Raw genomic sequence first — 14,098 nt, 5'->3', positions numbered from 1 at the left:
CTAGATAAATTACAACTCCCTCCAGACACAGTATTTTCTCATTTACATGCATTTTGCCTTTAAAAAACAAATTAGCAGTAGGTTGGCATCACTACCTTCTTCCCACAACTGGCCATAACCAACTGCTATAGAAATAAATCAGAAGCCATTGATAACCCAGTTTTTATGCACATTTGTGTCCCACATTTGCAAGAATCTTACTTTATGGAAACTGGAATTTAATACAGTAAATACATTGCAAGTTCACCAACTCTGAATACTAAGAAAGAAATGTTGACACTGTACTTTTCCTTTTTTAAACAAATATTACAAAATTGAATTTTATTGAGTTTCACACAAGATGCACTTATAAAATTGATACAGAATGTCATTCAACAGAAAAAAAAAGAAAGCAATTCCACGCTTCCTTTAGCAACTGCTAAATAATTAAAAAAAAAGATACAGCAAATTGACAGATAATCTGAATTTCAATGTGTGAACATCTCCAATCAGTATAAAACACATCAAAAATTAAAGAATTTCAGACTTTTTTCCCCGCATAAGTCCTCTTCTTTTTACTCTCATCCCTGAACCGTAACCACAGATTTTGGCTGTTACTCCAACTACTCTCGATAGGAGAGGAGAGGCTGAAGGACTGCAGCAAGAAGTTGCCACCAGAGACCACACTGTGTATGGCAAAGCTGTGTCATTACCAAGTCTGCTCAGATAAGCGGTAACTCTGTCCAACTGTCTCCATTACTGTAGTCGTGCAAATTTCAGGGATTAGCATATACATTAAACTTTCACACGTTCATAAACCAAATAAACCTTGACTTTCCCACTCTGACTAGCAAAGAGCAAATTTTGTCTTCATTTGTTCAGCACTGAAGTACTTTTACGATACCTTCCCTCAGAAAGTGAAACGGGTGCTTACTTAAATATCTGAAAAGCATTTGAAGTTAATGCTGTCTTTTAGCAACAATAAATGAAGAATTTATCACTAATTAAAGGGTCTCTTGTGATACAGGTCTTCAGCCTAAGCTTTGAGCTCAAATTTATTCCATTCTTGGTCTGAGGATTCCAAACCATCTTTCATCAATTCTCCCACAACTGCATCTTGCACCAGAAATTAAGATGTAATGCTTAAATTTTCTTTATAGATCTAGTCCATCTACTTAAGCTTGGCTAAAACCAATCAATTAAAATGGATAATTCTGATTTGATTGTCAGTATGAGCTTTCATAGGCATGTTCTCAGGCAAGTTAATACACAGATGTCATTCTTAAGAGTTAAACCCAAAATGCAGTGTAATTTTCTTTTCTGCTGCGTTAATGCCATACATAACAGTTCTAACATAATGGCTGCTCGCTGCAGTTAACACCGCCTTTCCTCAACATACAGAAGTGCCCCTTTGTTATTTTTTCCTACAGCAACGAAAAAATCCTCAGCTTTTAAAAATACCTTTATAAATAATTTGCCTTGCAGGACACACAGCTTAACACAAGAAATTATTATGCTTCTTAAGCAGAACCTTCATTACTGTGACCCTTCCTTGGTGTTTAGTATTTAGATAAAATACTATGCAGTAAGTCTTTCATTTAAAGGCAAACTTTTATTCCGATTACAAGATTTTCAAGATACATCTTGAAAAGATTTTTGTTGACAAGGATAACTATTTTGACTTACTGTTTTATGTACCAATGCTTTATGCATTTGTTGATATAAGCACAAGTTTTGAATTCTGCTTGCAGATGTTTAATGAAACACGGTAACTGGAAAGGCAAGCTTCCGGTCAAGTTGTCATACATTTCCAGGAATATCCTTTCACTGGAGGAACCTTCATGAAAAGCAGTATGTTCTGGAAGCATAGTTTCATAACGCAGAACAGGATTATGCTTTTTTTCCAGTCTGTTTTCCATAAAAGTGATACTGCAGCTCTGCCACGAGGCTAGAGACTCACGATCCACCACATTTTCCAAGAGGCAAGTTAAAGATCACTTACTTGACCTGACCAGATACCAAGCCAAGTTACTTGTAGAAAGAAATTAATATTTTTTGCCATTAATAATTTAAGTTTTTAAATAAATATTTATGTGCCTTTTTTGGCAACTGTCCATTCTGGTAGCATCTGCTGTTCCAACAGCTCAGTATCCTTAGCACATTGATTTAAAAAAAAAAAAATCTTAGTCAATTCTGTTTCCACAAATAGTAAACCTGTCTATCTCCAACAAGTCTTTCTTTGAAGACCTGTGTTTTAATTCTGAACTGTCTTGGCTTATATCTTTTTCTTCTCCATCAGGAGTTGTCAGAAATTGATCAGAATTGCTTGTTACAAGTAAAGACGGTGTACTCTCTCTCTGATGCACAGGTTGATTGGTAACTGATGTAGATCCATTTTCATCTGTGGAAATTCCTGTTGGAACAGAAGACAATTAGAAAGATAATCCTGAATTTAACACAGACATACTGATGCATCTGTAACATCCAGATTCATCCAAAGCTGTTCTGAAAAAGTGTGCTGCATCAAAACACCAGAAGCAACAAGAGGCATGCTTTGTGGAAGTCACTTCCTCCTCTTAGTTTTACCATAAGAGATTTCCTTTTCTAATTGGGTAGAAGGACAGAAAATGAATTCTACAGAAGTTCAGATAAGGAGCAAGAGCATAAGCAACAGATGTTAGGACATACTCTGCATTCTTCTGGTTTACATACTCATTTTTGTTGGCTTAGGCAAAAAGATTTTTGACAGTCATTGTGTGAGTCACCCAAATATTATCTACTGAAATGAAGAAAAGGAATCTCTGTAGCAGGAACTAGGTGTGCCTAATCCTCTACGTATGTACAATAAACCTGGCTTCTCTAGGGATAGCTAATAAATGACTTATGCAGTGCTGCACACTTCAATAGCACTGGCTTCTGAAGCAGGTCTACTAAAGATGTCAATTTTCATTCCTGCCTCTTACTTCTGTTGAATTGAACACTGGCTCTATTAACCTAAGATACTTGTAAGCAATATCCATGTGTTGTTTCCACATTTTGTTAAAATGTTTAAAGAACTAAAATGCACAAGCAAATAACAAGGAAATAATTTTTTCTTATTTACTACCTCCTTGTAAACATTTAAGTTATTGTTTCTAAAGGAATTTGAAAAAATCTGGCTAACATGGAGAATACTGCACATCAGCCCAAGGGAATGTTATTTGTCAAAATGGCAGCACTATCCAAATTACTACAAAAACTTCTTTCAGTATAGCATCTCTTCCCTGTATGCTATCTACTACTTGAAGGTACATGGATTACTCTCTACAGTCTTATGCAAGTCAAAGGTACTAAACTTGCATCAAGAAAGGAGACAAGTAATGCTAATTGTAGAACTTCGTTACAAAGTCAAGTATTTTCTAAGCCAGCAGGCCAGCCTCTATATGATTATCAGTAATTAGAACTTCCATCATTCAAGAGAAAGTATAAAATTTTATCCTCCAAAATTTTAAACTGTTTCTGGATGAGGTGGAAACTCTTAGGAAAATAAATTGACTTACATTATAAGCTGATAAAAAGTAGACCAGATTAATTCCCTCACCCTCATTCTACTAACAGATGTGTTGAGAGACTGCATTGGAAAAAACCTGATAAGTGAGGCACAGCATTTAACCAATATTGCAGAACCCAGCCGTAATAATGCAGACATACACAAGCTGGGGAAGGTAAAATTGTTCTTTCACATAATTGAGGTTTCTCGAAAATAGAGAGCTGTTAAAACATATTAAAAACCCAGAAAAACTGAGCTTTTTCATCACCGATGGAAGTTAAGAATATTAAAAACAATCAGCAAACCCCTTTTTGATTGTTACTTTTCAGTCAAAAATCTTTGCATTTGAGGAAATAAGCATCTCTGCTGACTGACCTGGTAAAATTGCTGCTGCTTCAGCTAAAAATAATCTTCAGGATTTATTTACTGTAAGTTTAAGGGTCAATCTAAGTATGACTGATTAAGTCCCATATCCAAGTACAGTACTAAAATGTTTAATTAAAACATTATCATTATGACAGCCATCTAATGAAATGCAAAAGACATTCAGACCAATTCATATTATATTCTTTCATGATGGAACTAAAGTAACTTTATGAATTTAAGCTATTTAAAAATAAACGTCTGCACCAAGTTTCTACCTGATGTCATCTGACACGGGTGAGATAGGTATTTATGACTCAAACACTGACAGATTCTTAACTCTACTATTACTGGCAAGACACTATGACGACTAATAAGCGCCTTACATTTCAAGCTGTTCAAGTCTTTGGCAAGCAAGAGTGAACACAATAAAAGCCTCACTGTTAAGTTCTCTAGGGCTTTCACTGAGCTCTTCACAGAGGAAGATACACAATCCATTTCAGTTGACTGGAACAATGAAGGTTTCTGTTTCCTTTTATAAAGTGTCACAGGAATATAACAATGCCCCATTCCAATTATATATTAACCGCTAATGCTGAGGACCTACATGAGAAAACCACACTGCACCAACTTGAAATTGAGTAGAGACCAGCTGAAATTCCTATTTGAATTTCATAGAGCTTTTCATTAATGTGTTCATGACACCTACAAGTAATTATACCTATTGTGTGCCATGTTTTACATTAACTTCCATAAAAAATGCATAGATTGCTTCCTTATTAAACTTCAGCACCAACAGAGATGATGTGTACTTACTTATTTGTGTAGTGACATAGCAGAGCGGGTTGGACTACATGATCTTTAAAGGTCCCTTCCATCCCAAACCATTCTATGATTATGATTTTCAAACAAAAGTGTGCTACTGTTCTAATGTTTCTATCACCTTCACACATGAGGGTGGGATCTTATCAGAGACATGAGTATTTATAACGAAAAGAAGATGCATGAACTAAAAGCAATAAATTGTTGCATTTACAGACTTGTGTTCACAGCTGGGATATGGTACAATTAGGGTCCAACAACAGGGTTACTGTGCAGCAATGTCATACATCTGATTTAATGTTAAGTTTAGTCTGAAAGCAATTTTCATTACAGTTGAAAAAAACAACACAGAAGTTAGCCTTACCTTGGGTAGATTTAAACATGCTTTGCTGTTTGCCAGCCGACTTCCCTGCAGTGGCAGTCAGGACAGGATTGAATAATTTCTCCTCCATTTTTGCCTCCTTTACATATTGACATGATTTTCCCAGCAATACAATACTGTTAAGGACTTTTAGAGATATTAACCTGAAAAAATAAAAGGATTTGTTTACATATTTGCATTAGCATATTAAAATAATTGCATATTATTCATACTGCAATTACTCGTATTAAAATAATTGCATATGGTTACTGCTGTCTTGGAAGGAGTAGCTAACAAATTAAATCCCTCCAATAAAAAGATCAAAAGGTAATTTCCTTTTCCTAAGAAGTTGTTTCATATTCAATGCTTAATTTTTTTTTCAGAAGGCATCTAGAGAAAACATCAAGTTTTATCATAGTTTAACAAAAGGACTACAAGGACAGTTAAGCAGCCATTTAATACATCAAATATTTAAACACAGAACTAAAAAGGGCCCTCAACAGTGCAAGTCCAAATTAAATGCACTACTGTTAAAACTGTAGTCTTAAGTCTGCCCAGCCAAGGGTCACTAGTGGACTCTGAACCACAAGAAAGCAAATACCTAGCTTTCACAAATTACAGGCTAATCATAACAAATCCTTTTTCCCATCTAGTCCATAAAACTCATAAATCCAAAGCGGCAGCACTGCACTGCCGTCATAGCACAGTCCAGTTGATGGCAGACTCCTTTTCTATTATCACTAATTTGTGGCACAAACTTCAGCAAATCATTGCAGTCCCTTTTATACCTGTCTTCTCATTTGAAGAACAGGAAGGTCTCATCTACCATCAAGCGCTTTTAGATTTACAACTTGAATGAGCTTTGTAAAATCTAAGTTCCATTACTAGCATTACACGACATGCAGACCAATGTCTACTCCAGAGGTGAAAGCAGAGGTGAAGCAGGTAAAGGCTCAGTACAGAACCACAAGGAAATAGCTATCTCTTCTCTGTAGGATTAATATAAATATTCTCCATGCAAATCAATCTGTGTAACAAAAGTGAACCAAATGCAGACTCTAAATTCATTCTCCACTCTCTGAAAAACCTGTTTATCATGTACATCAGTAACAGACTAAAAAGAAGACCTGAAGTGAATATTCACAGATTAAAATCCATGGAGCAGCTCTAACTGCTTAATCGTAAAGTGATCCAAGCACACTTCAGCAGCAGCTTCACCATCTCACTGCATTAATGTAATCAAAACTTGTCAAACAGAACAAAGTACACTGCACTTTTAAGGGAATTTTATGCAATACATTTACTTGTAGAAGAAATTTATAGAAATGGAAGAATGAGCAGAGCAGATCACTTTCAGTACTCAGAAGAAACAGACGTTCTAGTATCCAAGCAACCACAAAGAAGGTATCATTTTATACAAGTCGAGAGCCATGATTCTCTACAATTTTATTAGGTTATCAGGACAAATTTTGTTTGAGAGTTGAGCAGCTCTCCTCTATTTTTAGTCAGTTTTAGAGGTTTTTTTTTTCCCCCTGCACTTTTTATGTAACATGCTTTTGTTCTGAGAAAGTAGGTGTTTACAGCATGAATTGGCTCTGATTTAATAAGATCAGAAGTTGAAAAGAGCATAAATCAACACTCAGTTCCAGCTTCTCATGGAAAATTATGCAAGAGTTTCTAGCGATTCTCCTTTATTCTTTTCTGTCAGTCCACCAAGGCTCAATGTAAGTTTGTAGTTTCAAAATTCTAGAAGAAAACTCGGGTTTCATATGCTGTGCAAGACTCTCCAATAGTATAACTTAAAGTACAAGAGTTGTTAAATATCAATACAAAACAATGTCTTCCATATTATAGTCTCAACCCTTTGCCCAGTCAACTGTTTCAGATTTCATCACACTTTCTCACATATCTATGCTATACCAATCTGATGAAAAGCTGAAATTTATGTTCAGAACACAAAGTACTTGAAAGATGCAAGAGGTGAGTTAGCTCCAAAACTGAGATCATGGCAGAAGTAAAAATCTGTTCTCACTTTAATAAGGACAAAGTAAATAAAAATGTATTTACTCCTGTGACCTATGCCTTCGACGAGCAGTGTTTAATCCTTTATGTTAATCACATTACTTCTCCTCCTGACCATCCTCCAAGCCACAGAGACAGGGAAAAATCCAGGACTGGGCTGCAGCACTGGAATGGTAGATGTAGGGAAATACTACATATACTGGGAAAAAGGAAAAACCACTGAGCAGAATGAAGGTTCTGAGCTTGGTATAGCACAGTTTGGATGCGATGATCAGGGGCTAGTGCTTTCAGTTATATAGAGCTGGCTTTAGGGAGAACATGGGCACAGCACGTGGTAAGCTGGAGAAGAAATCATAGTATGGTGCAGAGGAATATGGCTAACATTTTAACATTTGGCCTATGTGCAATATCTCAAAGTCCTAGTTATCTGACACTGACGAAGTGTGTCTCTACACTGATGTGGACTAGACACATCAGACCAAGTTCTACTTTTTTCTACCTACTTATAAAAAATGTGTAGTAATCCAATTCTTTTCATAAGGTATTGTAAAATAGCAGCCTCCACTCTTCCAGTGTACCCGACGAACCTAGAAACCCCAGACCTAGGAAGTCTTTTACTTCCCAAGTCTTGCTGCCTTCAGTTACAACCACAACTTAGTAGGGCATTGGAAGAGATATTCCCACAATACCATAGGCAGCTTTCTCTATGCTGCAGCAACATGAATCACTTAATTCTTTATAATAAATTTTAGAAGGACTCCAATATCAATCAGTACTGAGTGACAACAAATGCTGACACAGTTCAGTATGCAGCTTTCCTAGAAACTGGTGATCCCCATATAGTCTACAGCAAGTGCCTCAAGACAGGCAAACTAGATTGGATTTAAAGTACAACTAAACGCATCAGAAGTACGTACCAACTGATAGTAAGTTAAGGATAACACAAGCATAAACTGACTTGGCAGTGAAGAGATACTTGCCAATCCCTGGTTTTGGAAAACAAATTGCCATAGGACAGGAAGAAATTTTTCACAAGGGTCGTGAAACACTGGCACACGTTGCCCATAGAGATTGTAAATGCCCCATCCCTGGCAACATTCAAGGTCAGGTTGGATGGGGCTCTGAGCAACCTGCTGTAGCTGAAGATGTCACTGTTCATTGCAGGGGATTTGGACTCGATGACCTTAAAATGTCCCTTCCAACCCAAACTACTCCATGATTATCTGATTATATTCCTTAACTAAGAGTACTAATCGCACCCTTCCCAGAAAGATGAGCCTTGCATTTACTTTTTTTTTCATATAGCAGTTTCCTAGCATGAAGAAACCTTGCATTTAACTACCAGAGAGAAGAATTCATGATCTACTCAGAGCGCTTAACCTGCTTATTTTTGTTGGCATATTGAATCTTTAGCCCTTTTCACAGAAAGTATCATTCCTTAAGAATTCAATTTCCCCTTCTATGCAGAGGTATGGTGGTGTCATAAATTTTTTCAATCATTTTTCCATTAGTTATTTTCATTACTGAAGTTACTTTTGAGGGCTGTAATACCCCAACACAGTTACAGTACTTAGGGACCAATCTGCACTCTCAGTTTCAGTTTATGAGCATAAGTGTTTTACATTTATGTTCTATTGAACATAAACTGTGTTTACACTTATACCTAGAACTATCAACAGAAGCTTTTTTCACATATCTGATCAAATAATGGTAAATACTTTTTCAATTGTATGGATTTACTTACCCACAGTAGAACAGCACAACACAAACATAAGCTAAGACTCCTTGTACTTTTATTGAGCTTGTTACGACTCTGATGAGCTGTTTTAAGGATAAAAGTTTAACAGTTAAATCATATAGCACACAATTATTAATAGAATGTTTTAACAGGTATTTCTTATTTGGTAAATTCAAGACAAAAGTAGAAACATTTACATAAATAGTAATTTATTCTAATGTTCCCCTTGGTGGTGCTAACTATTCAAGATTTTGGTTTGAGCAAGTATTACACTAGTGTCTAGTTGCAACTTTGCCAAAACCACAGTCTGATAATGTTTCCTTCACCACTGACTTCTGAGTAGAATAACAAGTGAAAAAAACCTCCTCAAAAGTCAAGGTCTGGAAGCTGAGTTAACAATTTTTGAGGAAAATGTCAAGAGATGCTGATGCAGTAAAACAGAATCTGTGTTTCGCAATATGCTAACATTCTGAATACAAAATTGTGTTGTGGACGAGGCATATGAATCCCAAGTTTCAGTAACAAATGATCCTGAAATCTCAGTTTACTACACTATTTCACAGTTAGGGTTCCAAGTTAGCAAAGCACGTCAGTTTGTTTTAAACCTATCACTATCCAGGCTATCATATCAGAACACAATTAACTTGAAAAAAGCACGTCAATCAAATCCTCACTGATACTTAGTTGTAAAAGAAATCATGATTATGGTCATAGTTGTTTTGGTTTTTTGGTGTTGTTGTTGGTTTGTGTTTTTTTGTTTTGGGGTTTTTTTATGTTTTCTGTTTTTAAATCCTGGATGAAAACTAGGCAAAGCCTGTCAGTAATAATTTTCCCCAGCTCTATGGGGGAACATTACATGTAAAAGTTAATTCATACTGGTATTCTTCCAGGAAAATTATGAATTATCTTTGCTGGCAAAGCAAGGACTCATTCCCAGTATTATAACAACTGCTGCTTGTCTACATGTGCGTATTCATGTATATACATTCTGCAGTAGTTAATTCAGAACAGACAGCATGTGGACACAATTCCAATAACAAAGTGATTCATTTTATACCACCATGTCCATGTAACAGGGTCAGCTATTTCAGAATCATATATTCTACAACAGCTCAGAAACTCAGTGTCCCATATAAAAGAAAACTTAGTCATTAAGCATACCATTGCAGGGACAACCACAAGGACTCCTACGAAAGCCTAAAAAAAACCCTAGTACGCTACTGCAAGCATTCTGGCAACCAGCTGCTTTGACTATGCCGAATGAATGAACGGGAGAATTGCCAAAAGAAATAAATGTTTAATAAGCACAGATGTAGTTTAATTCCACTGCTACAATTCAAGTGTTTATAAATTCTATAAAATTAATATATATTCAATTTCCTATGAAAGGCTGATAAACAGTAACACATTCATGAAGCCATAATTAATGTGTGATATAGGTTATATTGAATGCTAACGCAACCTTGCAGCATCGTTTCAGTTACTTAGTTATCATTTCATTCTCAAAACATCAAAATGAGCTAGCTATCTCACAGGCACATGTTCTCAAAGTGAGATCTTATGACAAAAAACTGATAGGACAGACACAACTTACTAAAACAGCCAGTGGAAGAGGAATGAAACCCATTCTTCTGGAAACCGAATCACTATAATCTGTATATGCCTAGAAAAAAAAAAGAGGAAGAATAATGAAGTATTTATGCAGAGGAATGAGCTTATTTTAGCTTGGCACACCCTCTAGATAAGAATCAATCTCTGCTAACAAACACCGTGCTCGTATAAAGTATACCTATTCACATTTTGAAATTCAAATGCAGGTAACTGTACTCTCAGACAAAAATGTAATACAAGCATGACCAGTAAGATTAGCTTCAGTGCTCTAAATCAAGAGCAACTGGAGTATAGTTCAAATCTCTAAATTGAGAGCAATTAGGACACTGAATCCAAACATGCTATGGTATTTCATCTGTCCTTTATTACTAGCTTAGAGACCTTTTTGTATTAATTTGACTTTTATCCTCAAATATTGTACAGAAAAACCCATAACAGGGATAAAAGAACAATTATCCACCACACTAGCAATTTTAAATAATTCTACAAACATCTATAATTAGCCTCAGGGTAATTGTGTTAAAATCATTTTGAAAATAGGTTTACATTTAAGCTCTCAAACTACAACTACTTTGCATGACAGCTTTCATGCAGTATTGAATGTCATGCCAAAGTTAGGTAGCATCATATAGGCACTCATTTTCCACAGAGGATCCTTACGAAAAGTAATGGCATTTTCAGAATTAATAAACTTTTTTAATTAATTATTTTTAATTGAAGATGACAAACTTCTTTATGAGGTATAACTACTGCATTCCTAGAAATGGCTATTAAACATGCCCAAGAAAACTACATAAATTATTATAATAAAGTTAATTTAATAGTTAAATCACTCATCCAGAGCACTCACTAATAGTTAAGAGACTCATCCAGGAAAGGTGTGCTGTAATCAGTCTTTGAAAGAACAGTACTAACGAAAAACACAAGCAGTCTGCATGTTCTGTAAATACCCATGCCACAGCAGTAACATGCGTGGTACAAACACCCCTATACATCTGAGCACAGTGTCTGTGAAGAAATAATATAAAGTCCTAATGAACACTGTATTTTGATCCAACACAGTTAAAATACAGCAAAAAGAACAGTAATTTAAAATTATCTCAACAACATCTTGTCAAGCTTACTTACTTCCCATATATCTCAAAAATGTCAAAGTTGTTACACCCATACCCTGACTGTAAGTGTCTTTGGAAGACAAACTTCTCAACAATATATTAAATAAAGCCTGAACTGACCTAAACAACTCGATAAAAATAAGAATATAAATCATAAGGAGATATTCCTGTTATCTCTTATTAGAAAAAGCAGAGTAGAATTTCAGTGCTGTAGGAGTGTAAGAGTTCTAGATGTATTTCTTTAAGTATTTGTTCCAATATTGCCCCCCCTCCCCGCCCCCCTCAGTTATGAGAAAATGCCTTTATTTTCAGGCTTACATTTTTCTGTCGACTGCTAACAAGGTCAAATGCAAGACTGGCTCTGTATTCACTGTAGACCTGGAAAAAATCCATTACATCTGATGTGTGATTAATTTGTTATCACACTTCATGGAAGCAACAGAGATATTAATAAAATATTTCTGTAAAAGTATTATAAAAAAACTCATGCACAGGCTGAAAGAATCAAAGACAGTTTTTCTGTTTAATTGCACCCTTAACAGATGAGTCTGTATTTCTGCGATAAAGTAACTTGCATACATATCCACCAAACAACACTATGCTATGTTTTAGGAACTGAATGAGGCTTTATAAAGCATTTACTGAATTTTAGGATTATCAGAACACAAAAAGAAGTCGTTTACTTTTTTCCTATAGTTCATAACTTGTTTTAAGCTATGTGAAAGGTAGCACTGGGATCAAATTAAACAACTGAGAGGTTATTTAAATACTGAGAAAGCAATCCCATGAAAAAAGGAAATTGTATCGGAAGATGAATGAAGATTTTCCTTCTCTTTAAAACAGTTCTGCATATTAAGACAGAAAAGCATCTATTTTAAGAAAAGTGGCAGGGCAACTTGCATGGCAGGTGTTCAAAACTTCTGAAAAAGTCTGACCTAGCAACTGTAAATCTTTAGAACTTCATACAAAAAGTACGAAGTTTGTTAAATAAGCTTTGCAAAATTGTCACTCACTACCCCCCATCCTCCAGCTGTTTCAGCACACTGAAGCATGCTACATTTTTGGCTATCATGACTTCATCATTCCTCTTTTCCACACTCTCTGTATGAAAGTAGGGCATGCATAAAAACCTCTGTCATAAGGGAACTTATTAAGTACATCCATTAAACTTGTTTCTACACCGCACAATGTAGTTACTTTAGAGATGCTGAAAAAGATAGCACTTCCAAGTTCTGATCTCATTTCCTGAAAAGTGCTTTTAACAGTGGAAAAACACTAACTCGTTTCTCTTCACAAATTTATCAAGTGCATTTGAATTCAAACAACACGCAAGACAAATGGTCAATGTATCATGCCGCACCACACAAAAAATAACCTCATCTACTACTAGAACCTTCTACTAGTCCTTCTTTTGAAGGACTGCGTAATATATATGACCTCAGAAATTTCAGGGGTGGGAAACTAACATAACCTACTTCACATTAGTGCTCCAGGGACAGTGGAAAAATATCTCACTGATTTCAGATTCCACGTTTAACAGGCATGCAAGAACAAAGATTCAGCAGCCTCACAATACCTGTATTCCCTAAAGACTGAATTTTAACGTACAATCTATTATGTTAGAAAAGATACAAGCTCTGTCTAGACTGTAGAACATGCAACCTTCTGCCAATTTAACTAGTGATCACTTCACAAAATGATCTGCCAGTTGTGTGAACTGTGTTATACAACACTTTCAATAATTTATGGATCTAGAACCACTAATTTACAAACGGAGGTGTTTGTTCCACATTATAAAGATCCTCAGAAGTATATTGTGTATCAGGAAATTACCAAGCCTTCCCAAATGAGATCCACTATATGAAAATAACAATTTTTATATTTTCTGCACTGAAATCAATTTTAATTAAAAAAAGGCAAAATAAACTACAACTTAAAATAGCACTCAGCATTCCAAACAGGATACCTACATCTGCTGTGATGTCATTGAATTTTGTTATAAAGGCATGTTTCACAATATCCACCGCAATTTCTGAGGCAACCACCATGCAAACATCTGGGAATAACACCCAAAGATGATCTGAAGGTTGGGAAGAAACAAGTTAGCCCATTTAATTTGATGCCAGTATACAAAACGAAGATTATAGCACTTTTACTCAACAGTGAAAAAATCCTCAAGAGTCTGAGGAGTTTGTAACTACATCACCACTCAGCACATAGTGTGCAAGTTCCAGCTTATTACATTGCTGTTCTAGAAACTTATCAGTACTATACAAATCATACCACAATTAGGATCAGGTTCTAAAGTCTTTACTTTGTACAGCTTTATCTCTCCTAGGAAGATAACCTTTGCACATACTAGATAGATGTTCAGTACGTGTGAGGAATAGACAGAGCACCTGTGGTTTAAGATGCTTAAGGTAAAAGGTAGACTGGCAACATTCAAGCAAAAGACAGCGCACACATCAGGGCTGAAACTTATTAAAACAAAGTTTTAATAAAATAAAATCCAAATTTTACTCTATTCAACATGCTATTAAAATCTTAAGTATAATCAA

At 35.6% G+C, this 14,098-nt stretch overlaps 1 protein-coding gene across 1 annotated transcript in view; it reads right to left on the bottom strand.

Moving 5' to 3' along the window:
• Positions 1-2,097: 2,097 nt before the first annotated feature.
• TAPT1 (transmembrane anterior posterior transformation 1) overlaps positions 2,098-14,098 on the bottom strand; it is a gene marked incomplete at its 5' end in the record, with an annotated part of 47,352 nt that continues 35,351 nt past the window's right edge. Inside the window, 6 exons of the mRNA XM_081999135.1 lie at positions 2,098-2,392; positions 5,058-5,218; positions 8,821-8,897; positions 10,409-10,477; positions 11,859-11,918; positions 13,511-13,620. Of these exons, the coding sequence (XP_081855261.1) occupies positions 2,163-2,392; positions 5,058-5,218; positions 8,821-8,897; positions 10,409-10,477; positions 11,859-11,918; positions 13,511-13,620 (707 nt within the window). The 3' untranslated portion in view covers positions 2,098-2,162. The remainder of the gene's footprint in view (positions 2,393-5,057; positions 5,219-8,820; positions 8,898-10,408; positions 10,478-11,858; positions 11,919-13,510; positions 13,621-14,098) is intronic.

This window comes from Phaethon aethereus, assembly GCF_964289735.1.
Source record: "Phaethon aethereus genome assembly, chromosome: 4".
NCBI lineage: Eukaryota > Metazoa > Chordata > Aves > Phaethontiformes > Phaethontidae > Phaethon > Phaethon aethereus.
Note: the sequence above shows the minus strand (reverse complement) of the source record. Positions and strands in the feature narration are given on the sequence as shown.